This window comes from Dipodomys spectabilis, unplaced genomic scaffold, assembly GCF_019054845.1.
Source record: "Dipodomys spectabilis isolate Male_0828 unplaced genomic scaffold, ASM1905484v1 ptg000273l, whole genome shotgun sequence".
Classification (NCBI taxonomy): Eukaryota; Metazoa; Chordata; class Mammalia; order Rodentia; family Heteromyidae; genus Dipodomys; species Dipodomys spectabilis.
This window is the reverse complement of record NW_024870950.1, coordinates 8,409,960-8,433,139: the sequence shown is the minus strand read 5'-3', so window position 1 is coordinate 8,433,139 and position 23,180 is coordinate 8,409,960. Positions and strand designations below refer to the sequence as shown.

At 48.7% G+C, this 23,180-nt stretch overlaps 1 protein-coding gene across 4 annotated transcripts in view; it reads left to right on the top strand.

Moving 5' to 3' along the window:
* Positions 1–21,844: 21,844 nt before the first annotated feature.
* Cdh3 (cadherin 3) overlaps positions 21,845–23,180 on the top strand; it is a 42,851-nt gene continuing 41,515 nt past the window's right edge. For 2 of the 4 annotated variants that reach the window (XM_042700912.1, XM_042700909.1), the window contains exons 1-2: positions 21,845–21,946; positions 22,156–22,276. In XM_042700912.1, the coding sequence (XP_042556846.1) occupies positions 21,896–21,946; positions 22,156–22,276 (172 nt within the window). In that variant the 5' untranslated portion in view covers positions 21,845–21,895. Of the gene's footprint in view, positions 21,952–22,153; positions 22,277–23,180 lie in introns of all 4 variants that reach the window. The other 2 variants (XM_042700910.1, XM_042700911.1) reach the window with 2 other exon arrangements.

Genomic DNA, 23,180 nt, shown 5'->3' with positions numbered 1-23,180 from the left:
GTGCTGCACAACTCTGGGGGGCGGGGCGGGGCTCACATTCTGTTCACAGATATTTACATGTTTTAGTAGTGCTAGGGTTTTTACTCAGGACCTTGTATTTGTTAGTCATGCTCTACAGGTGAATCATACCTCCCAGACTTTTTTTGCTGATTCCTGTTTTTTTTTTTCTTTCCCAGTCCTGGGGCTTAAATTCTGGGCCTGGGCACTAAGCTGCTTCTTCTTCTTTGTTTTTTTTTTCCGCAAGACTAGTGTTGTACTGCTTGAGCCACAGCTCTAATCTTTTTTCTTTTTCTTTTTTTCTTTTCTTTTTTTTGGTCATAGGTCTTGAACTCTGGGCCTGGGCACTGTCCCTCAGCTCTTTAGCTCAAGGCTAGCGCTCTACCACTTGAGCCACAGCGCCACTTCTGGTTTTCTGGTGATTGATTGGAGATCAGAGTCTCACAGACTTTCTTGCCTGAGCTGGTTTTGAACCATGATCCTCAGACCTCAGCTTCCTGAGTAGCTAGGATTACAGGCGTGAGCCACCAGCGCCCAGCTAGCTCCAATCTTTTGATATTTATCCTTTAAATCAATTGACTTGGGCTGGGAAGGTGGCTCAGTGGTAGAGCGCTTGCCTTGCATGCATGAAGCCCTGGGTTCGATTCCTCAGCACCACATAAGCAAAAAAGTGGTAGAGCCCTAGCCTTGAGCTGAAGAGCTGAGGGACAGCGCACAAGCCCAGAGTTCAGACCCCACGACCGGACCCAATAAATAAATAAACAAATAAATAAATAAATTGACTTTGCAACAGCCCCTCCATCTTTGGTTACCTTAGGACTGCTCCAGCTCCATTCAGTAGCTACTTGCCTTCTCTTTGAGCCTACTGTATCTACAATTTCAGCACAGATGTCTTCACCTTAGAAGCATTATGGTTTAGGCATTACCAAATCTACCTTTGGCAACAGCCTGAATGCAATGAGTCAGTGTCCTGGACACTGGCCTCATTTGGTGAAGGATTGTGGTTAACCAAAGCATGTTTAGATGGGACTTCAGCAAGGAGTATATGCAGCAAGGTGGGCTGGTGGTGGTTAACGAGGGTCAGCATGTCAGTGAGCCTGTGTCTCCCCCAACATAACTCTCGGGCTTCCCTAAATTCCTGTGGTGCCTCAGGCATAAAAGATTTTTTTTTTTTTTTGGTCAGTTGTGGGGCTTGAACTCTGGGCCTGAGCACTGTCCCTCAGCTCTTCAGCTCAAGGCTAGTGCTCTACCACTTAAACCACAGTCCATTCAAAAGCAAATATAGGTTGTTTTACCTTGGCCAGTGGTCAGCAGAAGAAAGCATCCTTCAGATCCAGCACAGTATAAACCTGATATTCAGCAGGTAGCAGGCTGAATAGGGTATGGGGGCTTGGCACCATGGGGTGGATGGTCTCCACTCTCTTATTAACAGGCCAAAAGTCATTAGTACCAGGCTTTTGAACTGCAAGAGGGGTGTTTTCCAAGCTGAGTGACACGGTATTAAAATACCACTTTCCCCCAGACTCAATAGGCACTGCTATTCCCGTTTTGCTTCTATTGTAATAAGATGCTGCCTGACCCTTGCAGGTGCTGCCTGGATGCTTAGCTGGATTATCATTGAGCGACAGTGATTGGCCAATCCTGGTGAGTTTGTTTCTACCCATACCCCTGGAATTTTGTCCTGGAACTATGTCAGGAGGGGTTAATGTTAGGATTAGCTCCCTCTATAAAGATCATGTATTCTCCAATTGGGCAGGTGACCAGAAAACTAATAGGGGTGGATCTCCTAGAATTAGCTCAGTGCTGTCTTCCTGGAATGAGATTTGGTCTTGAGTTTTTGGCAGTAACTCTCTTCCCAATAAACAGTAGGGACAGTCAGGAATGACAAGAAAAGAATGGGTAATAGTCCCTTTTCCTTGCTTGTGACCAGGAATAGGAATCAGTCTTTCCCATTGTCTCTTGGATCTTCATCTTCTGTTTTGATAAGGGAACCTCAGGCTCTTTCAGAACTGAATAGGTAGATCCTGTATCTATGAGGAAATCTACATTTTGCTGGGCGCTAGTGGCTCACTCCTGTAATCCTAGCTACTCAGGAGGCTGAGATCTGAGGATCATGGTTGAAAGCCAGCCTGGGCAGGAAAGTCCGTGAGACTCTTATTTCCAATTAACCACCAGAAAACCACAAGTGGCACTGTGGCTCAAGTGGTAGAGCGCTAGTCTTGAACTGAAGAGTTCAAAGACAGTGCCCAGCCCAGAGTTCAAGCCCAGGACTTAGGGGGGGAGAGAAAAATCCACATTTTTACCTCCTATTTGCAGCATCATCATGGGCTCTGGGCCCCATCATTCTGTCTCTTCTAAATTTATCAGAGGAGACCCCTTCTTTTTCTTTTCCTAGCATTCATTTTTCCAGTGTCCAGTTTTCTTACAGATCCTCTCCCTGGGGCTTTCTATGGCTTCTTTTTGTGGCCTCTAGTCTCCCTCTTGGGCCCTTGGGGTTCTCCTCCCAAGTATCTTCACTGTGTTCTTATGTTGCCGATCTTCAAGAGTGTCCCAGGTATTAAACACCCGCTGGGCTACCTCAACCAACACTTTCCCCTCAAACCCCTCTAACTCCTGAAGCTTTCTGCTAATATCTGGGGCTGACTGGGAAACAAAGGCAATAGTTAGAGCTCTCCTATTCTCAGGGGCTTCTGGGTCTACAGGAGTGTATGTCTTATAGGCCTCCAGAAGGTGCTCTAGGAGACTCTTCAAGAAGCTGAACTGTCTCACTTACCTTAGACAAATTGGTGGGGTTTTAAGCCACAAATTGGTGGGTTTTTAAGCCACTGCCTGTATTCCTGCAAACAGAGTTGGGCGATCATTGGAAAGCGCCTCCCTGTCTTGATCTGAATTGTGGTCCCAATTTGGGCAAGACAGAGGAAAAAGTCTTTCTAGACGGACTGGTTCATCAGTCGGGGTGCCATCCGGCCTTTGAATGGTTTTCCTGGCCCCCCGAGCTGGATTTGCTCTGGCTCCTCTGCAGTATCTGAAGGAGCTGTTGGCACTCTTCCCACCCCAGGTGGGCTGATGAGTATAAAAGATGGTCTCCAGAAGGGAAATGAGGCCCTGGGATTTCTCAGGAAAAGATGGGTTCTGATGTTTCCAGTTACATAAGTCACTAGTGGTAAAGGGAACATAAACCAGAAAAGGAGCTCGTCCGGGGAGGGGACTGCTTGTGGCAAAGGAAGCAGCAGGCCAGGTCCAGAGACCCAGTGAGTCTCAGAACCGCGAGTGATCCACCAGGACCTCTCAGTTTTCCTCTCCAGGCAAGTGCCCCAGACAGACCAGTAAAGCCAAAGAGGGGAGGCTTTCTAGGGAAAGTCCACCAGAAGGGCAACATCAGACGCTGCTCCAGGAGGGAGATTTGGCACAATTGCAGCCAAACACCTGGAGAGGGCCTGCAGAAAGAGCAGAGGAGGAAGGGGGTTAATGCAGCCATGTGGTCTTTAAACAGATGAGGCCCTACTGCCTGCCAGGCACTGTGCCAGGCTCTGGAACAGTGCACTGGGAGGAAAAAAAAAATAGAAGAATCTATGACCTCTTTGTGTCGACCTGGGGGAGGGGCCAGGGAGGGGTGGGGGAGGGGAGCCCAAGACACATCATAAACCATAAAGTATATTCCACTCGAGAGAATGCAGTGCCAGTGAGAGAGACTTGGGAAGCCTGAGGATGGAGCCGGAGCCTGCAGGACAAGGAGGGTCTCAAGGGGACCATGCCTTGAAGCCAAGGTTCAAAGGACTGTTCACCCCACCCCATCCCCTGCCTAGACCAGGAGTACTCTAGGCCAGTCTGAGCCAACAACCCCAGAGTGCTGACAAGAAGAGGGAAGAGGAGGAGTTAGCTCACAGGGCCTTGGACCATCGTGAGGACTTTGGCCTTGGTGCTGAGGATGCTGAGAAGTGACATCTTCTGGGGATGTCGGGCTGTGAGAACAAAGGCGGAAGTGGGGAAGTGGGGGGATGGTTCTCCTCCAGAACAAGAGGCTAAGATTTACTGGACTGGAGTTAGAGGTCGGGGGAGAGAAGGGAGTGGGGATCACCAACAAGTTTGAGGCCTACAAAACTGGACTAAGATGTGGTAAGTGTGAGCAGGGACAGGGCAAGTGCTGGAGGGTTTGAGATGAGAGATGATGGTCACTTTGGACATCGGAAACAATTATCTTACAAAAACTAGAGCGCATAGGCCATATTAAGAAATAATCATGATGGGCTGGGAAGGTGGCTCAGTGGTAGAGTACTTGCCTTGCATGCATGAGGCCCTGGGTTCAATTCCTCAGCACCACATAAGCAGAAAAAGCAGGAAGGGGCACTGTGGCTCAAGTGGTAGAGTGCTAGCCTTGAGCTGAAGAGCTGAGGGACAGCGCCCAGACACAGAGTTCAGGCCCATGACCAACAACAACAACAAAAAGTATCATTCAGGGGGGCTGGGAATGTGGCTTGTGGTAGAGTGCTTGCCTAGAATGCATAAAGCCTGGGTTTGATTCCTCAGTACCACATAAACAGAAAAAGCCTGAAGTGGTACTGTGACTCAAGTGGTAGAGCACTCACCTTGAGTATAAGAAGCTTAGGAACAGTGCCTAGGCCCTGAGTTCAAGCCCCAGGACTGGCTATACATATATACATAAATGTATGGCTATATATATGGCTATACACACACACACACACACACATAATTCAAGGCCAGGTGCCAGTGGTTCACACCTGTAATCCTAGCTACTCAGGAGGCTGAGATCTGAGGATTGTGTTTGGAAGCCAGGTTGGGCAGGAACGTCCTTGAGACTCTCATATCCAATAAACTAACTCAGAAAAGCCCAGAAGTGGCACTGTGGCTCAAGTGGTAGAGCACTAGCCTTGAGCACAAAGAAGTTCTGGGACAGTGCCCAGGTCTTAAGTTCAAGCCCCAGGACCGGCAAAAAAAATCAAGCCAGGTGTAATGGTCCATGGCTGGAATTTGAGCACTCAGAAGAGAGAGGACTAGTGCAAGTTTGAGGCCAGCTGGAGTTATGTAGTAAGATTGATTGAGTGATTTTTTTTTTTTTTTTGTGAGACAGAGTGACAGAAAGTAGTCACAAAAGGCTAACAACTTTCTGACCTCATTTGTACAAAGTCTCTGGAGCTAGTGAATCTGTGGCGATTGCATTGGTCTAAGGAGTTTGGGGAGGACATGAAGAGGGACTGTCAGAACAGGATGTCTTTGTGGCTAAGAAAAATGTTCTAAAATCAGTTATGATGATGGCTCTACAAGTCTGTGATTATACACAAACTAGTGAACTGTGTGCTTTCAATGAGGGAATTGTGTGGAAGATAAATTGATTATTGAATAAAGCTGTTTTTGTTTTTAATCTTAAAAAGCACACACCACAATTTCCCTGTGAGAGTACTTATTGCAGACAACTTGTGTGTGTGTGTGTGTGTGCGCACGTGCATGCACATGAGCTGACCCAGAGACTTATTGCAACCCAAATGACCCAACCAATCCCAGCATGCAATGCACCATCACAGCTGATTCAGTACTAGTACCTCATACAGATTATAAGTAATGGCAGGCTGTATTGTAAGTGCCACACTTGGGTGCACAGAGTGTGGTACTCAGAGCTTGGTGAGCTGTGTGCGCAAGCACAGACCCTGAAGTGGGACAAAGCTGACTATGAGCCTCCAATCTTTCTTATGATCACTGGCAAGTTAGTTTCTCTCTGCCTTAGTTTGCTTCTGTGTAGAGTCAGGGAAAAATCAGTGGAGCCAATGGCTCAAACCTGTAATCCTAGCTACTTGGAAGGCTGAGATCTGAGGATGAAACTGGGGATTTTAAAAAAAAGTGTGTGAATGGCGGGTGCCGGTGGCTCATGCCTGTAATCCTAGCTCAGGAGGCTGAGATCTGAGGATCATGGTTCAAAGCCAGCCCGGGCAGCAAAGTCCGTGAGACTCTTATCTCCAATAAACCACTAGAAAACCGGAAGTGGCACTGTGGCTCAAGTGGTAGAGTGCTTGCCTTGAGCTGAAGAGTGCAGGGACAGCGCCCAGGCCCAGAGCTCAAGCCCCATGATCAAAAAAAAAAAAAAAAAAGACTGAGATTATTTTTAAATCGTCAATTAACCAGCAAAAGGCTAGAAGGGGAGGTGTGGCTCAATTGGTAGAGCACAAGCTTTGAGCAGAAAAAAATCAAGTGAAAGCTCAAAGCCCCGTGTTCAAGCCCCAGTACTGGCACATATACCAAAAAGAAAAAAAAAAAAAGTAATTTAGTAATTGCTGTGTGCCCCAACATAGCTTTCACTTGATTCTCCCTGCAGTAAATACTTTCACAGATTAAATGCCACACTCTCCTCTGGAGTCCCTGGGTGACTTACCAGCACGTCATTAATGAATAAATCCAAGTTTCTGGGGGCTTCTAGAACATTCCAACTACGAAATGAGTTTTTGACAAGGAGCCAAGACAGGAAATGAAATTGTCCCTCCAAGGCATGAGCAGAGTCAAGGAGCTAGAAAAGGAACTCACAGTAGAAACTAATTACAATTGGTTTCCCCAGGAATGCAAGGGCATTTAAACAGCAGAAAAAATCCATTCAAGTAAAGTACCACTTTGTCTGGTTTAAAGGAGAAAAAATACGATCATCTCAATACCTGGAGAAAAAAGTCATAGATGGTAAGATTCAGTGCTCACTTATGATTAAAATCAATAAGGACAGGGATGGTCAGACATGTGTATAATACCAGAACTCAGGAGGCAGAGACAGGAAGACTACAAATTCAAGGGGACCTGGACTGCTAAGCAAATCCTGTCTCAAAACAAAAAAAAATTGAATTTTTTTAGCTAGGCACCAGTGGCTCACACCTGTAACCCTAGCTAGGAGTTTAAGATCTAAGGATCAAAGTTGGAAGTCAGTCCGGGCAGGAAAGTCCATGAGACTCTTATTTCTGATTAAATACTAAAAAGTCCGAAGTGGAGCTGTGGCTCAAGTAGTTTTGAGCTAAAATGCGAAAAAGCTAAAGGTCAGGCTCTGAGTTCAAGCCCCACCACCAGCACAAAAACAAAGAATAAATATTGCATATTTTACTTATTACTGTTATAGTGTTCTGTAACATGGTTGTTTTTTGTTGTTGTTTGTTTGGAGGTTGTGGGGCTTGAGCCCAGGGCTTGGGTACTGTTCCTGAGTTCTTTTGCTCAAGGCTAGTACTCTACCACTTTGAGCCACAGCTCTACTTCTGGTTTTTGAGTGTTTAATTGGAATAAGAGTCTCATGGGGACTTTTCTGCCCAGGCTGACTTAAAACCCTGATCCTCAGACCTCAGCCTCCTGAATAGCTAGGATTATAGGCATGAGCCACTGGTACCTGGCTTGTATTTTTAATATATTTATTGCTATTATTAAGGTGTATGCAGAGGATTACAATTTCATTATTCAGGTACTGAGTACATTTCTCTTTTGGACAATGTCACGCCTTCCTTCCCTTTCCACCAGTTTCCCCCCTCCCATTTTTGCCCCCAAATTATAACATGTTTTATTGTTTTTGTTTTGTTCTATCAGCCATGGGGCTTGAACTCTGGGCCTGGGCAATATCCCTCAGCTCTTCAGCTCAAGGCTAGCACTCTACCATTTGAGCCACAGCACCACTTCCAGTTTTCTGGTGGTTAATTGAATATAAGTCTCACGGACTTTCCTTGCCCTGGCTGGCTTTGAACTGCGATCCTCAAGTCTCAGCCTCCTGAGTAGCTAAGATTACAGGCATGAGCCAGCTGCACCTGGCTCCCTTTTGTTGAGACAGGGTCTTGCTATATAGCCCAGACTGTCCTTGAACTTACAATCCTTCTGCCTTGGCCTCCCAGGTGCACCATCATATCCAGCTTAGACGTGATCTTATAACAACCCACTCCTGAGGTGAGGACATTAATCAATTCATGAAGAATTTTCCCTCATGACTCAACCACCTCTCCTTAGGCTCCACCCCCAACACAGATGCATTGGGCATCAAATTTCCAATGCATGGATTTGGAGGACACAGCTGAAACTTAGAGAAGTCCAAACATTATATTATGGAAAAATCACATTGTGAAATGGTGGAACTATGAGTATTTTTGTTCTTTCTCATTTTCTTTTAGTATGTCTCTATGGTTTTGTTTATGTTCTAATAGTTTTCTAGAAAACATGATTTACTTTTGAGCCCCAAACAAGTCTTAGTTGAACCCTGATGCCTCTATGTCTATGTAATCCTAGATACTTGTGAGGCTGAGATCAGAAGAACAGAGGTTTACGGCTAGCTGTAGCAGAAGAATTTGCAGGGACCCCTTCACAACCCATGGATGGGTGCAGTGGAGCATGCCTGTCATTTCAACAATAGGAAGCATAAAGTAAGTGTATCTCAGCTCCTGGGAAGCAAGAAGATCCTGTCTTAAAAATTACCAGTAGCTGGGTGCTGGTGGCTCATGTCTGTAATCCTAGCTATTCAGGAGGCTAAGATCTGAGGATCACAGTCCAAAGCCAGCCTGGGCAAGGAAAGTCCATGAGACTTTTTTTTTTGTTGGTCATGGGGCTTGAACTCTGGGCTTGGGTGCTGTCCCTCAGCTCTTCAGCTCAAAGCGAGAGCTCTACCACTTGAGCTATAATGCCACTTCTGGTTTTCTGATGGATTATTGGAGATAGGAGTCTCTCGGTCTTTCCTGCCTGGACTGGCTTTGAACCATGATCCTCAGATCTCAGCCTCCTGAGTAGCTAGGATTACAGGCCTGGACTGTAATCAGTGCCCGGCATCCATGAGACTCTTATCTCCAATAAACCACCAGAAAACAATAAGTGGCACTGTGACTCAAGTCGTAGAGCACTTGCCTTCAGCTGAAGAGATGAGGGACCGTGCCCAAGCCCAGAGTTCAAGCCCCACAACCAACAACAACAACAACAACAAAAAAAAAAGTTAAAAAAAAACCAGGATTGGAGGTTTGACTCAGGTGATAAAACACCGGCCTAGCTAGCATGAGGCTCTGAGTCCAAATTCCTGTACCACCATCAACCAAACACAAAACAGTCTTCTTTATCTGAGTCCTAGTTTTCCAGATTGTCAAGTGAAGAATCTATATTGATCACTTTCCTAGAAAAGACAAGGTCATAAATTCAATCCCCAATACTTGGAGGGAGGGAGAGAAGAAGAGAGGGAGGAAGGGAGAAAAGGAAGGAGAGAGAAATGGAGGGAGGGAAGGAAGGAATGATAGAAGGAAGGAAAGGAGGAGAAAAGAAAGAACCAAGGAGGGGCTAGGAATGTGGCTTAGTGGTAGAGTACTTGCCTAGCATGCACAAAACCCTGGGTTTGATTCCTCAGTACCACATAAACAGAAAAAGCCAGAAGTAGCTCTGCGGACAAGTGATAAAGTGCTAGCCTTGAGCAAAAAGAAGCTCAGGACAGTGCTCAGGTCCTGAGTTCAAGCCCCAGGACTAGCAAAAAAGAAGATGAAGATGAAGGAGAAGGAGCAGGTGGAGAGGAGGAGGAGGAGGAGGAAGAGGAGGAAGAGGAGGAGGAGGAGGAGGAGGAGGAAGAGGAGGAGGAGGAGGAGGAGGAGGAGGAGGAGGAGGAGGAGAACCAAAGAACCCTTTGGATACCCAGCTGAGAGAGAATTACCCAAACAGAAGGATCTCTAACAACTCTGTAAGAATATTCTGCACTCAGTGCTCCCCACCCCCACTTTGAATCTTGTAGTGTGGAAGCAGGCTGGCCTTCACACCCTCTTACACAATAGTTAGACACCAAAGCCCACCTCCTTGCCAAAGTAATGACAGCAAGACAAAACATCACCCATAAAAGCCTTTAAAATTTTAAAGAGCCTGATAAAGGCTTCCATTCCACATCTGCTGTGGAAGGAAATCGCCTCTGGCAAGTGCCTGAGTTTTCTTTTTTTTTTTGTTTTTTGCCCCTATCCTGTACCCCTCAACACCTGTACAAACACCCCTGTCATCTTCCCCTGCAGTGCTGGATGGGCTCCAGTCTCTACAGCCTGAGGACTTGGAGCATGGGGAAGCTCCTTAAGTTCTTGTAGGAGAAATGAATGATTTTCTTCAAGCATTTTGAGGATCAAAGCCTGAGATCTGAGGCTTCAACTAGGACTTAGGACCTTCGGGCATGGGTGGGCCTGAAGCAGAGTTTCCCCCCCACCCCCAGATCTCACACCTGCCAGGTACATCCACCCACCTGCCAGCGGGCAGACAGGGGTGAGGCCTGGCTCCCAAGCTGATACTGCAGAAAAGGAAGGACTGGAAAGACGAAAACCTCACTTAAATTCTCTCCAGACTAAATTAACCAGTTCTGGAATTATAGTTTATTTGTGCTCTGGTTTTGTTTTTTTTTTTAATTTACGTTCATTTTATGTTTGTCATTATTTTTATTATTAATGATATTATTACTTTGTGTCAAAAAAAAACCTCTAGGTTGCAGTTGTGTGTATATGGATCTTTTTTCATTTTTCCTCTTGGTCTGCCCAAAGTCTTAATGACTCAGAAAAGGAAAGCAGAATGAAGGAAGAGTTAGCAGCTCTCTAAAGTTAATCAGAAAGGCTGGCAAGGAAGAGATTAAGTGGAATTAACAGCCTCCCTTTTTTCTTTTCCCAAGCATGCAACAATCCTGAATATCCATCTGTTAATACGCTGAGTTTTCCAAAACATTTCTAATGAGAAGTGGCTTCAGATGGAGAGCAAGTCCAAGCATCCAAACCTGCCTTGAGATCACGACCAAGCAAGTGAGGTGAGGAGGGAAGCTGAGTAAAAGTGACAACCTGAGGCTGGGAAGGTGGCTCAGTGGTAGAGCGCTTGCCTTGCATGCCTGAGGCCCTGGGTTCGATTCCCTAGCACCACATATGCAAAAAGAAAAAAAGCCAGAAGTGGCGCTGTGGCTCAAGTGGTAGCTTGAGCTACCACTTTACTTCCCACTTTTTGGTGGTTAATTGCAGATAAGAGTCTCATGGACTATCTTTGAAGCCAGGCTAGCTTCAAATTATGATCCTCAGATCTCAGCCACCTGAGTAGCTAGGATTACAGGCATGAGCCACTGGTACCCAGTAGGTACTGGGGTTTGAACTCAGGTCCTCATACTTACTAGACAGGTGTTCTACCAGTTGAGTCACACCTCCAGTTCTAACACTTCAGACGTCTTACTAGTTAATTGGAGATGAGAATTTAGAGGTGTTGTATGTGGCTCAGTACCTTGATGCTCAGATCTCAGCCTTCTAAGTAGCTAGGGCTATACATATGAGCAATTGGATATTTGTATCCAGATTTAGGTGACCTTAAGGCTCCTATTGTCGAGGCTGGGAAGTCATCTCTTAAGAAAGCCTAAAGGCTTGGGTTGGGGAGGGGCCAGTCACTGCCTCTCAACGGAAACTGAAAAATGGTTCTGAGACCAGATTATTATGATTATTTTGTTGTTGTGATTATTCTTCTCTTTAAGGTTCTTTTGGCTTTAAAGGTTTCAGTTTCTAAACTTTTGCCAACCACTGAGATTCTAGAGTTTCGTGAGTGCTTATTGATTAATCAATTCCTTGCTGGCTATATACACATCTACATAAATGCTTGAGCTCTGATCTCTGGAAACTGACAGCTCAGGCCTTGGCAAAAATTCACCTGTGTTGAAGGCAGTGCCTCCCCACCCAAGATTCAGGGAAAGGAAGCCCTGAAGGAGATAGCAGGTTTCACAACGCATGCACTTGTCAGGACCTCCGGTGATGGATGGGAAGAGTTGGCTAGTGATGTCATCAAGTCAGAAGCAGGGCCGAGAGAAGATCAGGGATAGACTCAGGACCCATGAGCAGAGTGTTGGGCGGGGCTTGCCAGGAAACCAGGCTTCTCCCAGAGTTCCTCACCGCTTCCTGGACCACTAGAGCACACCCACTGGTCTCTGGGACACATCCTTTGTGTGTTCTGTGGGAGTGAAGCGCTTGGAGTTTTACTACCAAAAATGGGAAGAAAAGCTCTATGGAAATGTTTCTTGGAGGACCTAGAATTTAACCTTGGACCAAAGGCAAATATGCTCATTTTCAGAGATTCTTAAGAAAAAGGATCTGAGGGCTGGGCGTATAGCTCAGTGATACAGTGACTACCATAGTGTAGGCAAGGTCCTGGGGTCCATACCCAACACTCCAAAAAAAAAGATAATAATGAATTAATGTTTAAAAAAAACAGATGTCAAATTCTTTCTAACAAAAATCTTGTCCCCGATTTTTTTCTCCTAGAAAGTACTTATGGATGGCAGGTTAACAAATAAGTTAGGCAATGGGCTTTAGAGCAAAGCAGATCTTAGAGCAAGGTTAGATTGTGTCTTTCCTTTGCTCTAGCTGTGTGGCCTTCGGAAAGGGAAATCACCTCAGTTTCCTGGAAATAATACTTAGCAGTGCTGGGCTGGGAAGGTGGCTCAGTGGTAGAGTGCTTGCCTTGCATGCATGAGGCCGTGGGTTCGATTCCTCAGCACCACATAAGCAAAAAGAAAAAAAAAAGCCGGAAGTGGCTCTGTGGCTCAAGTGGTAGAGCGCTAACCTTGAGCTGAAGAGCTGAGGGACAGCGCTCAGGCCCAGAGTTCAGGCCCCATGACCGGACCCCCCCCAAAAAAAATACTTAGTAGTGCTGCCATCCAGTAAGTAATCAGTGAGTCTGGTATCCAGTGAGTAATCAAGAAATGGTGAGGGCCTGGTGCTGGTGGCTCATGCCTGTAATCCCAGCTACTCAGGAGGCTAAGATCTGAGGAGTACAGTTCAAAGACAGCCTGAGCAGAAAAGCCTGAGATTCTTTTTTTTTTTGCTGGTCATGCGGCCTAAATTCTGGGCCTGGATGCTGTCCCTCAGCATTTCAGCTCAAGGCTAGCGCTCTACCACTTGAGCCATAGTGCCACTTCTGGCTTTTTCTGATTATGTGGTGCTGAGGAATCGAACCCAGGGCCTCATGCATGCAAGGCAAGCACTCTACCACTGAGCCACCTTCCCAGCCCAAGTCTGAGATTCTTATCTCCAATTAACCACCAGGAAACTATCAGTGCAGCTGTGGCTCAAAATGTAAAGTTCTAGCTTTGAGCACAAAAACTCAGGGACAGTGCCTGAACACTGAGTTCAAGCCTGACTACTGACAAAAAAAAAAGAAAAAAAACAAAAAAAGAAATGATGACAGTTTTTTCTTCTTTCTTTCTCTCTTCTTTCCTTCCTTCCTTCCTTCCTTTCTCTCTCTCTCTCTCTCTCTCCTTTACTTGTATAAGTCCTGGGGCTTGAACTCAAGGCCTGGCTGCCGTCTCTTAGCTTTTTTACTCGGGGCTAACACTCTACCACTTGAGCCACACATGTCCAGCTTTCTGGTTGTTCATTGGAGATAAGAGTCTCATGGACTGTCCTGTCTGGCCTGGCTTTGAATGTTAATTTGTAGACCTCCGACTTCTGAGTAGCTAGGATTATAGGTATGAGCCACCAGGATATGGCTGAAACCTTGCTTTTAAATATTACTGTAGGTGCCTCCCAAAAACCGTTATATAAACACTAATAAATCAGGATATGATAGGTGGCGGGGCGCTGATGGCTCATGCTGCAATCCTGGCCACACTGGAGAAAGATCTGTCGGATTATGATTTGAAGCCAACTCAGGCAGAAAACTCTGCTAGACTCCATCTCCAGAAAAACCAGCAAAAAATAGGGCTGGAGACTTGGCTCATGTTGTAGAAGGCCAGTCAAGCAAGTAAGCAAGTGTAAGGCCCTGAGTTCAAACCTCTATACCTAAAAAACAAAGTGGTAAGTGTTCTGCAAAGATTGAGGCAGATAAAAGTAGAGGGGTGTGTGTGTATGTGTGTGTGTGTGTATGTGAGAGAGAGAGAGAGAGAGAAGAAATCATACTTGAAGCACTATGGTAAGGGGAGTCTCTCTTACAAGTCACATCAAAACAGATACCTCCAAGGGGTAAGGGGAAGATGGGGAACAGTGAGCAAGGCTTCAGGAAGAGCAGGGTGAGGCCTGAGACAGAACCCCCTGGTACTCAGGGGAACCACAGGGAGAAGCCATGAGTCAGAGGGTGAAAGATTGCTCCACCTAAGCTGGGAGCAAGCAACTTCCTTTCACTGAGGTGGAAAGGTTGTGGGAAGAAGCAGGTTGGGGGTGGGGGTGGAGTTGAGTTTGGAGTGATCTCACCATCACCCAAATGCGAGTTATTAGCTCCAGAGGTCTTAGAAGGATTAAGTAACTCACTCCAGCTCATCTGGTGGTGATTTTCAGAGACACAATTCAAACACAGGTCAAGTCTTTTCTCTTTGTAAATGGTTTGCCTTAACTATTTTGGTACAATAACAGAAAACTAACATACAGATAGCAAGGTCTCAAAGGCCTTAGATTCTACCCAGATAAGATGTCTGCCACAATTATCCCCAGAATTGATACATTCTCATAATGACAGATGATTATCCCTAGACTGAATTGATGCATGCAACCACAGCCTCATCCTGTCATTTCTAGATATTTCTAAACATGCCTCAGTGGAAGTCTTGGTCTCTCTCAATCCCCAGCATACCCTGCCTGCCATGGGCCACTCAGAAGCGAACCCTGAGACAATGATTCATGTGTTTGAGTGACTTATTGGGGAAGTGCTCCCAGGAGGAACTGGTAAATGAATGGGAGCAACAAGACACAGCATGACAAGAGGACCAGGCCTGGTAGTGCATACCTGCAATTCTATGGGAGGCTGAAGCAGGGGGGTGAGCATTTAAATCAAGTCTGGAATACTTAGTGAGTTCTAGGCATTGCAATCCTGCCTTGGCCTATGTTACCCTTCCTGCTTCTCACTTCCACAGCCAGTCTTGTTGCCAACACCTTCAAAATACACCCAGCAGCTGACTCCTTGCTCCCTTTTACTGTAATTTTTTTGGTGGTATAGGATTTGAACTCCAGGCTTCATGCTTGCAAGGCAGGCACTCCACCATTTGAGCCACATTCCTAACCTTTTTTTGCTTTAGGTATTTTTCAGGAAGGATCTTGTATTTGTGTCCCAGGCCAGCCTCAGCTAGAAATCCTCCTACTTACAGCCTCCCATGCAGCTGGAGGCATAGATATGAACTACCATTTATGATGTGTTGAGATAGGATCTAAGTTTTTGTCCTTACTGCCTCGAACCTTGATACTACCAATATGTGCTTTCTAAGTAACTAGGATTACAGGCATGAGCCACTGTGCCAACATGATAGTTTTTTTTTTTAGTTATGGTAAAATGCATATAAAATTTATATCCTACTAGTTGGCATGTTTTTGCTTTGTTTTTTTTGTACATCAATGCCTATTTTATATTGTGCTGGTCCTGGAGCTCGAACTCAGGGCTTTGGCACTGTCCCTTTTTGCTTAAGGCTAGCACTCTATCACTTGAGCCACAGCTCCACTTCTGTGTTTATTTTGTGGGGGGACAGAAGTGGGGTTTAAACTCAGGACCTTACAATTTCTAGGCAGGTGTTCTATCACTTGAGCCACACCTCTAGTTCTTTTTTGCTTTAGAAATCTTTCAAACAGGGGCTGGGAAGGTGGCTCAGTGGTATAGCACTTGCCTTGCATGCTTGAGGCCCTGGGTTCGATTCCTCAGCACCACATAAGAAAAAAGCCGGAAGTGGTGCTGTGGCTCAAGTGGTAGAGTGCTAGCCTTGAGCTGAAGAGCTGAGGGACAGCGCCCAGGCCCAGAGTTCAGGCCCCATGACCGGACCCAAAAAAAAAATTTTTTTTCAAACAGGTTCTTACATTTGTGCTCAGGCTACCTTGGACCAAAATCCTATTAATACTTCTGTGTGGCTAGAATTATAGCATAAACCACTGCAGTTAGCCCTAAACTTTTTTTGCTTCAGGGTAGTGCTCTACCACTTTGAGTTACAGTGCTGCTTCCGGTTTTCTGGTGGTTAATTGGAGATAAGAATCTCACAGGCTTTCCTGCCCAGGCTGGCTTTCAACTGGGATCTTAAGATCTCAGCTTCCGCTGGGCCCGGTGGCTCACACCTGTAATCCTAGCTACTCAGGAGGCTGAGATCTGAGGATCCCTGTTCAAAGGCAACCCAGGCAGGAAAGTCCCTGAGACTCTTATCTCCAATAAACCACCAGAAAACCAGAAGTGGCACTGTAGCTCAAGTGGTAGAGTGCTCGCCTTGAGCTAAAGAGCTGAGGGACAGTGCTCAGGCCCAGAGTTCAAAAAAGATCTCAGCGTCCTGAATAGCTAGGATTGTAGGTGTGATCCACCAGCGCCGGCTTTCCTCCCAACTTTTAAATCTATAGTTCCGTGGTACTAAATACCTTCAATACTGTGATATTGTCACCAAGCATCCACTCACAGAACTCTCTCATCTTGCAAAACAAAAACTATTAGCCATTTTTCTATCCATTTATTCATCATCAAACACAAGTTGCTCCTGCTTTTCAACTTTTATGAATAGTGCTGTTATAAACCTGGGTTTTTTTTGTGTTTGTTTTTTGCCAGTCCTGGGGCTTGAATTCAGGGCCTGGACTCTGTCCCTGAGCTTCTTTTGCCCAGCTTTTTCTGTTTATGTGGTACTGAGGAATTGAACCCAGGACTTTGTGTGTGCTAGGCAAGCACTCTGCCACTAAGCCACACTAAGCAGATTTATAGCAGGTATATATCTCCAAGTCCCTGATTTTACTTCTTTTGGGAATGTACCAGAAATGAAATTTGATGGATCATATAGTATTTCTATTGTTTTCTTTTTCTTTCTTTTTTTTGGGGGGTCCGGTTGTGGGGCCTGAACTCTGGACCTGGGCGCTGTCCCTCAGCTCTTCAGCTCAAGGCTAGCGCTCTACCACTTGAGCCACAGCACCACTTCTGGCTTTTTTCTTTTTGCTTATGTAGTGCTGAGGAATCGAACCCAGGGCCTCGAGCATGCAAGGCAAGTGCTCTACCACTGAGCCACCTTCCCAGCCCTTCTTTTTCATTTTTTGTGTGCTGGTCATAGGGCTTGAACTCAGTGCCTGAGTAATGTCCTTGAGCTTTTTTTACTCAGTTCTAGTACTTTACCACTTGAGCCACAGGAAGTGGTGCTATGGCCACAGCTCCACTTCCAGCATTTTTGGTGGTTAATTGGAGATAAGAGTTCTACAGATTTTCCTGTCTAGCATAGTTTTTTTTTTTTTTTTGGTCTTGGGGCTTGAACTCTGGATTTGGGTGCTATCCTTGTTCCTTGTGCTCTTCAGCTCAAGGTGAGCACTCTACCGCTTGAGCCACAGCACTACTTCTGGTTTTCTAGTGGTTTATTGGAGATAAAAGAGTCTCATGGAGGGGCTGGGAAGGTGGCTCAGTGGTAGAGTGCTTGCCTTGCATGCCAGAGGCCCTGGGTTCGATTCCTCAGCACCATATAAGAAAAAAGCCAGAAGTGGTGCTGTGGCTCAAGTGGTAGAGCGCTAGCCTTGAGCTGAAGAGCTGAGGGACAGCGCCCAGGCCCAGAGTTCAGGCCCCACAACCAGACCCCCCCCCAAAAAAAAAAGAGTCTCATGGACTTTTCTGCCAGGGCTGGCTTTGAACTGCGATCCTCAGATCTCAGCCTCTTGAGTAGCTAGGATTATAGGCACGCTCTACTGGAGCCAGACTTTCTTTCCTTCCTTCCTTCCTTCCTTTCTTTCTTTCTTTCTTTCTTTCTTTCTTTCTTTCTTTCTTTCTTTCTTTCTTTCTTTCTTTCTTTCTTTCTTTCTTTCTTTCTCTCTTCTTTTTTTGCCAGTCCTGGGGTCTGGACACTGTCCCTGAGCTCTTCAGCTTAAGGCTAGCTTTCTACCACTTGAGCCACAGCACCATTTTTGGCTTTTTCTGTTTATGTGGTACTGAGGAATTGAACCCAGGGCTTTATACACATGAGGCAAGCACTCTACCACTAAGTCACATTCCCAGCCCTATTTTTCTTTTTAATTGACACAAAATCCATATTTATGTTCACAGTGTGGTAGCTGCATACAAGTCTACCATGTGTGGTGGTTCTACTTTGAATGTTTGTAACCCTCATTCTCTCTTCCATTGTAGCTACACCATTTTACATTCCCACCAGCAGGGCACAAGTGTTTCTCCACACTTACTCTCCCCCTCCCTCTCTTTCTCCCTCCCCCCCCCCCTTTCTCCATCTCTCTTTCTTTCCTCAGGCTTCAAGTCAAGGTCATAGCCTGGGTGCTGCCCCTTAGCTTTTTCAGCTCAAGGTTGGTGTTCAACCACTTAAGCCACAGCTCCACTTCCATTTTTGGTGGTTAATAAGAACTAAAGAGTCTCATGGACTTTCCTGCCCAGGCTAGCTTTGAACCATGATCCTCTGATCTCAGCCTCCTGAGGAGCTGGGATTACAGCCCTGAGCCATCAATGCTCAGATGCTGTCTACTTTTTAATCTGATCTCTCCACAATGACCAACCAAACCCAAATCATTCCAACTGTTATTTTCCTGGATGCCTGCAATAGACTCCAAGGACCTCCCAGCTTCTGCCCTGGTCCCCAAAAGTTTCCTTACCACCACTTCCCACTCAAAACCAGCAGAGGCTTCCTCCCTCCCACCCACCCAGAGTATAGGCCAAAGTCTGACAGTGGTGACCGGCTCTGTACAGTGCTCTCCACATTTCCCATATCTCTGACTCATTTCCTACTTGCTCTTCTACTCCAGTCCCATTAACATTTTTTTTTTTCTGTTCCTTGTAATCTACTGCCTCCAGGCATTCTGGTTCTCTTCACATCCTAGTTGTAGCTTGTTCTATTACTTCCTTGGGACCTTTGGTGCAATGTCCACTGTCTTCTTTATGAGGCCTGTGGGATTTTGTGTTTGCTCTCTGCTGGGAATGGTGGGTGTAGCTCAGTGGTAGAGCTCTAGGTTCAGTTCCCAGCTTCGAGATAAGAAGAGAGGAAGAAAAGGTTTGAGAATGAGAAAAGAGGAGGGGGAAGTGGGGGAGGAGGGGAGAAAGGGAGGTTGGACTAATTCTGTGACAGTTACCTGTACAGAATGACTCCTAGAGACCCTGCCACTGGGATTTGTTTCCTCCCCGGAGCTCTTGGGAGGTTTGATGGATGCAGCGTGGACTGTGGACCCAGGGTGGGAAGGCAGATTGCTGGCTATTTTTCCCTCAATCTCCCTGCTCTGTGCTGAGCACTGCTGCACTGGGGAGGGGGCCCACACTCCCCCACCCTTCAGCATCCTGTGTCCCCACCCTTGGACATCCAGCAACACCATGTCCTCTCTTTTCCCTTCATCCTCAAAGCAGCAACACCTTTCTGCCATTGCTGGGGTTTGGTGCCTTCACACCCCTTTATCTGCTTTCCAACCCTACTTTTTTTAAATTTTATTTTAAACAGTCCTGGGACTTGAACTCAGGGCCTGGCACTGTCCCTGAGCTTCTTTTGCTCAAGGCTAGCACTCTATCACTTGAGTCACAGCACCACTTGTGGCTTTTTTCCTTCTGTTTCTGTGGTACTGAGGAATTGAACCCAGGGCTTTTCATGCATGCTAGGCAAGCTCTCTACCACTAAGCCACATTCCCAGGCCCTCCAACCCTACCTTCTGTCCATCCACCTGCACTTCCGGTTCTATCTTTGGTCTACCCAGCACTGTCACGATCACACCAATTACCCATTTTTTCCTCTTCTAGCCTTTACACTCTGGGCTGGAAAATCCAAGGGTGCCAGGACTTTCTTGTGTCCGGTTTGCCACTCAATCTCCTCCAGTGCTTGGCAGGTAGCAGGCAGTCGGGAACTGTAACTCAAATCCATGGAGTGAAATGAGCGACTGATCCGCCGCCGAGGGGCAGCTCGGGGCAGGACAGCGAGGCGGTGCCGCGGCGGGCAGAGGCGCTGACTGTCAATTCCCGGCCTGGTCTCTCGGCCCCCTGCCGGGAATGCTGAGTGCCCGGGAAGATGGCGGAAATGAGCGCCCGGCACAGCTCTCCAGCCGGGTGTTTACTTAATTAGGGTCTGCATCCCGAGGCTCGTTTGTGTTTAATGGCTTTGTCTGGCTCCGGGAGGGCGTGGGGGGGGGGGGCGGGTCGCCTCCACGTTCCGCCTGGGCGTGCGCCATTGCGCCCCCCCCCCCCAGGGTACCGACAGAGCCCCCCTCCACCTCCGCAGGACCGGGAGGCGACCCACCGGCGGTCCTGATGGCGCAGCGCTCCCCGGACACCAGCTGCCAATTGCTCGCTTTTCCCTCCGCTGTGAAATTGAAGGCTTCTCATTTAGTGGAGGAAGGAGGGGTGGCTCAGGCAGGAGGGAACCCGCCGGCCAAATGAGCCAGATCCTAGAGCTGCAACACCAAGCCACATCGGACCGTGCTCTAGATGTCAGGTACTGAGTTTAGTGCTTTTCGTGTGTGAGTTCATTTTGCTCCGAATACTTGAGAGAGCAGTGGCCTCATAACTCCATTAACAGATGGAGAATGGTCCCCAGATTGGGCCCCCGGGCAGTGATAGATAACTCAGAGCCCATGATTGCCCCCACCCATGTCCCCTAGAACAGGTAGGTAAAGGCACAAACCCCCTATATCTGAGCTGGGAAGAAAGAGGGGGAAGAACAAAGCGGCAGTATCCTGGGATTCTCCAGGGAGCTCAGGTACAAGAAATGTGGCCCTGGGCTGGAAATCTCAGCTCGGTGGGGAAAAGGTGGAGTGACTGAGTCTTAGGGCAGTTTCTATGTCCTGGGCCCACTTGTGTGCCGCCAAGAAGAAACGCCCTTCACGGTTAACGCAGTGGAAGGAGGAAGGAGCCCCAGGATCTGTGGTTTACCTCGCAGGAAGGGTGTAGGGGAACTGTCATGAAGAATGTAACTTTTTATGTAGATTATATAAGGTATTCTACGTGAATAAAAGCTGCGTTTAAATTGGTCTTGTTTGCATTTTACATAACGATGATACGTTATCTCTGGTACTAGGGCTTGAACTCTTGGCCTGGCACTAGGAGGTTTTCTTTCTGCGCAAAGCTAGAGCACTCTAACCCTTGAGCCGTAGCTCCACTTGCTTTGTTTTTTTGTTTTCTGGTTCATTGAAGAGTCTCACCGACTTTTTCTGCGGGGAGGGGGGCGGGGCGGCTGGTTTCAAACCGTGATCCTCCCATCTCAGCTTCTTGACAAGCTAGGGTTCCAGGTGTGAGTCACCAATAGCCACCAATGCCTGGCGAGGAAGCGTTACACATTGGGGGAGTTGGGGTGGGGGAGAGAGGAATTTGCTAGAAACTACGGGGCTAAGGGCGACTCAGCATCCCCCTACCTCGCGCCCAGCCCCGGCCTTCTCTGCTGGCCTGGCACTGGGTCCGCTGCGAGGCGGACTCGAGGACTCTCCCGCAAGGTGATCGGCTGGTCCAGTGCGCCCCCCTCCCCCGAGACATCCCCCCTCCCGCCGGCTTTAAACCCTGGTCCTGGGGCGGGAGCGCGTGGACAGTGGGCAGACCCCGGAGTAGCGGGTGCTGGAGGGGGACACACACCCCGACTCCAGCCAAGCTCAAAGGGAATCTCTGCTTTCGGTCCGACTCAGATCCGTCTCCCTCCTTCTCCCCCCCTCCCCCGTGTCACCGCAAAGCAAAGAAATCTTTGTCTCCCGCTGAGGAATGGAGTGATTTTTTTCTGTCTCTCCTTTGAATCCCCAACCTTCGAGACCCTCCGAGTTCCAGCTGGGAACAACTCCAGCGCTGCCCCAGCGCCCGCGAACGCCCACCGGGGAAGGCGGATGGGGGCTCACCGAGGGCCCCAGGCGCGCCCGTCGCGGCCCCACCTGCCAGGGGGCGGGGCCTCGTGACGCTGGGCCAATCAGCGCCCACCTGCGCTCACCTGGCCCCCCCCCCTCCCGCGGGCGAGCGGCGCGGCTCGGAGCAGAGCGCCGCGGAGTTGGGTGGTCGTCGCCGCGCTCTCACCTCGCTCTCTCCCGCGCGCGCGCTCCCCGCAACCATGGGGCTCCTCCGAGAGCGCCTCGGGCCCCTCCTCCTCCTCCTCCTCCAGGTACCCCGGTGCCTGGCCCGCGCCCTAGCGGGGACCGCTCCCTGGAGGGCGGGCGGGGTCCGCACGCCGCCCGGGCGTCGAGGGCCCGCGCGGGGCCGGGCTCCAGGCGGGTCTGGGTAGTCCCCAGAGTTCCGGTGGGGGGGGGGTCTCCCCGAGATGGGGCACAGCGCTGACCCGGACTCCCCCCCTCTTTATTTTTAACCCTCAAGGCACAGGTTTGCTGGCCTCGGTGCGCAGCCTCCGAGCCGTGCCCGCGGAGCACCGGGGAGGCTGAAGTGACCTTGGAGGCGGCCAGCACCGAACTGGAGCCGGGCCGGGCGCTGGGGCCAGGTAAGACCGTGCCAGAGACAGCCTGGGTGGGACCGCCGCGCACGGGACCGCACGCGGCCCGCGCCAGGGGTGTCCGGGCCGGGACAGGGCACTTTCGGAGTCTCAGATCCCGGGGAGGCGCAGAAGGCGTGTAAGGGGGGGGGGGGAGGGGGAGCTGAGGGTGTGAGTGTGTGCGTGCGTGCGCGTGCATGCATGGCTGTCGGAACCGGCTGGGCAGAGAGACGCCCCCCTAACATCCAGTCCCTCTTTGCCCCCGCAGCCGACGCTTGCTTTGAGCCCTCGGTGCCGAGTAGCTGAGCCCCTCACCCAGCCCCGACGTACAAAGCCCTCCCTGGCTGGCCCCAGCCGAGGAATGCGCGATCCGCATTCCTTCCCCAGCCCCCGCGCAGGTGTGGGGATGAGCCTTGCCCCAAGCAGCCCCCTTCGCCCCTCTCGGGCCCCCTTTGTGAACCGTGCTTTGTGTCTCCGACAGACAGACCCGGTCTGTTTCTCTTCTCTTCGCTCCCCTCCCCCGCCCCCCTTCTTCCCGGGCAGCTAGCTGGAATGCACTCTTAACCCTGCCCTTCCCGGAGGGTCTGCTCCCCCACGCCTGCCTGCCTCCTGCCTACAAAGGACCTGGCACACCTGGGCTGGGGCCATCACGTATGGGGGGGTACGGCTGCTCCCCAAAGTCTTGGGACTGGGATGGTAGATCAATTGGGGAGGGGGGGTGTGAGTGTAGGAGAACCAGAAGGCCTTGGGCAATAGAGAAGGGGGAGGAGAGATCAAAGCACATTTTTGATCTGCCAGTTACTCATTTTCCTCACTCAAGTTCAAGAACTTGAGAGTGGGGGGTCACTTTGGTGTGGGGAACCAGTGTGTCATGAGACTTGAGAAGTTGCCGCTGGCCAATGAGGGTGCTCTT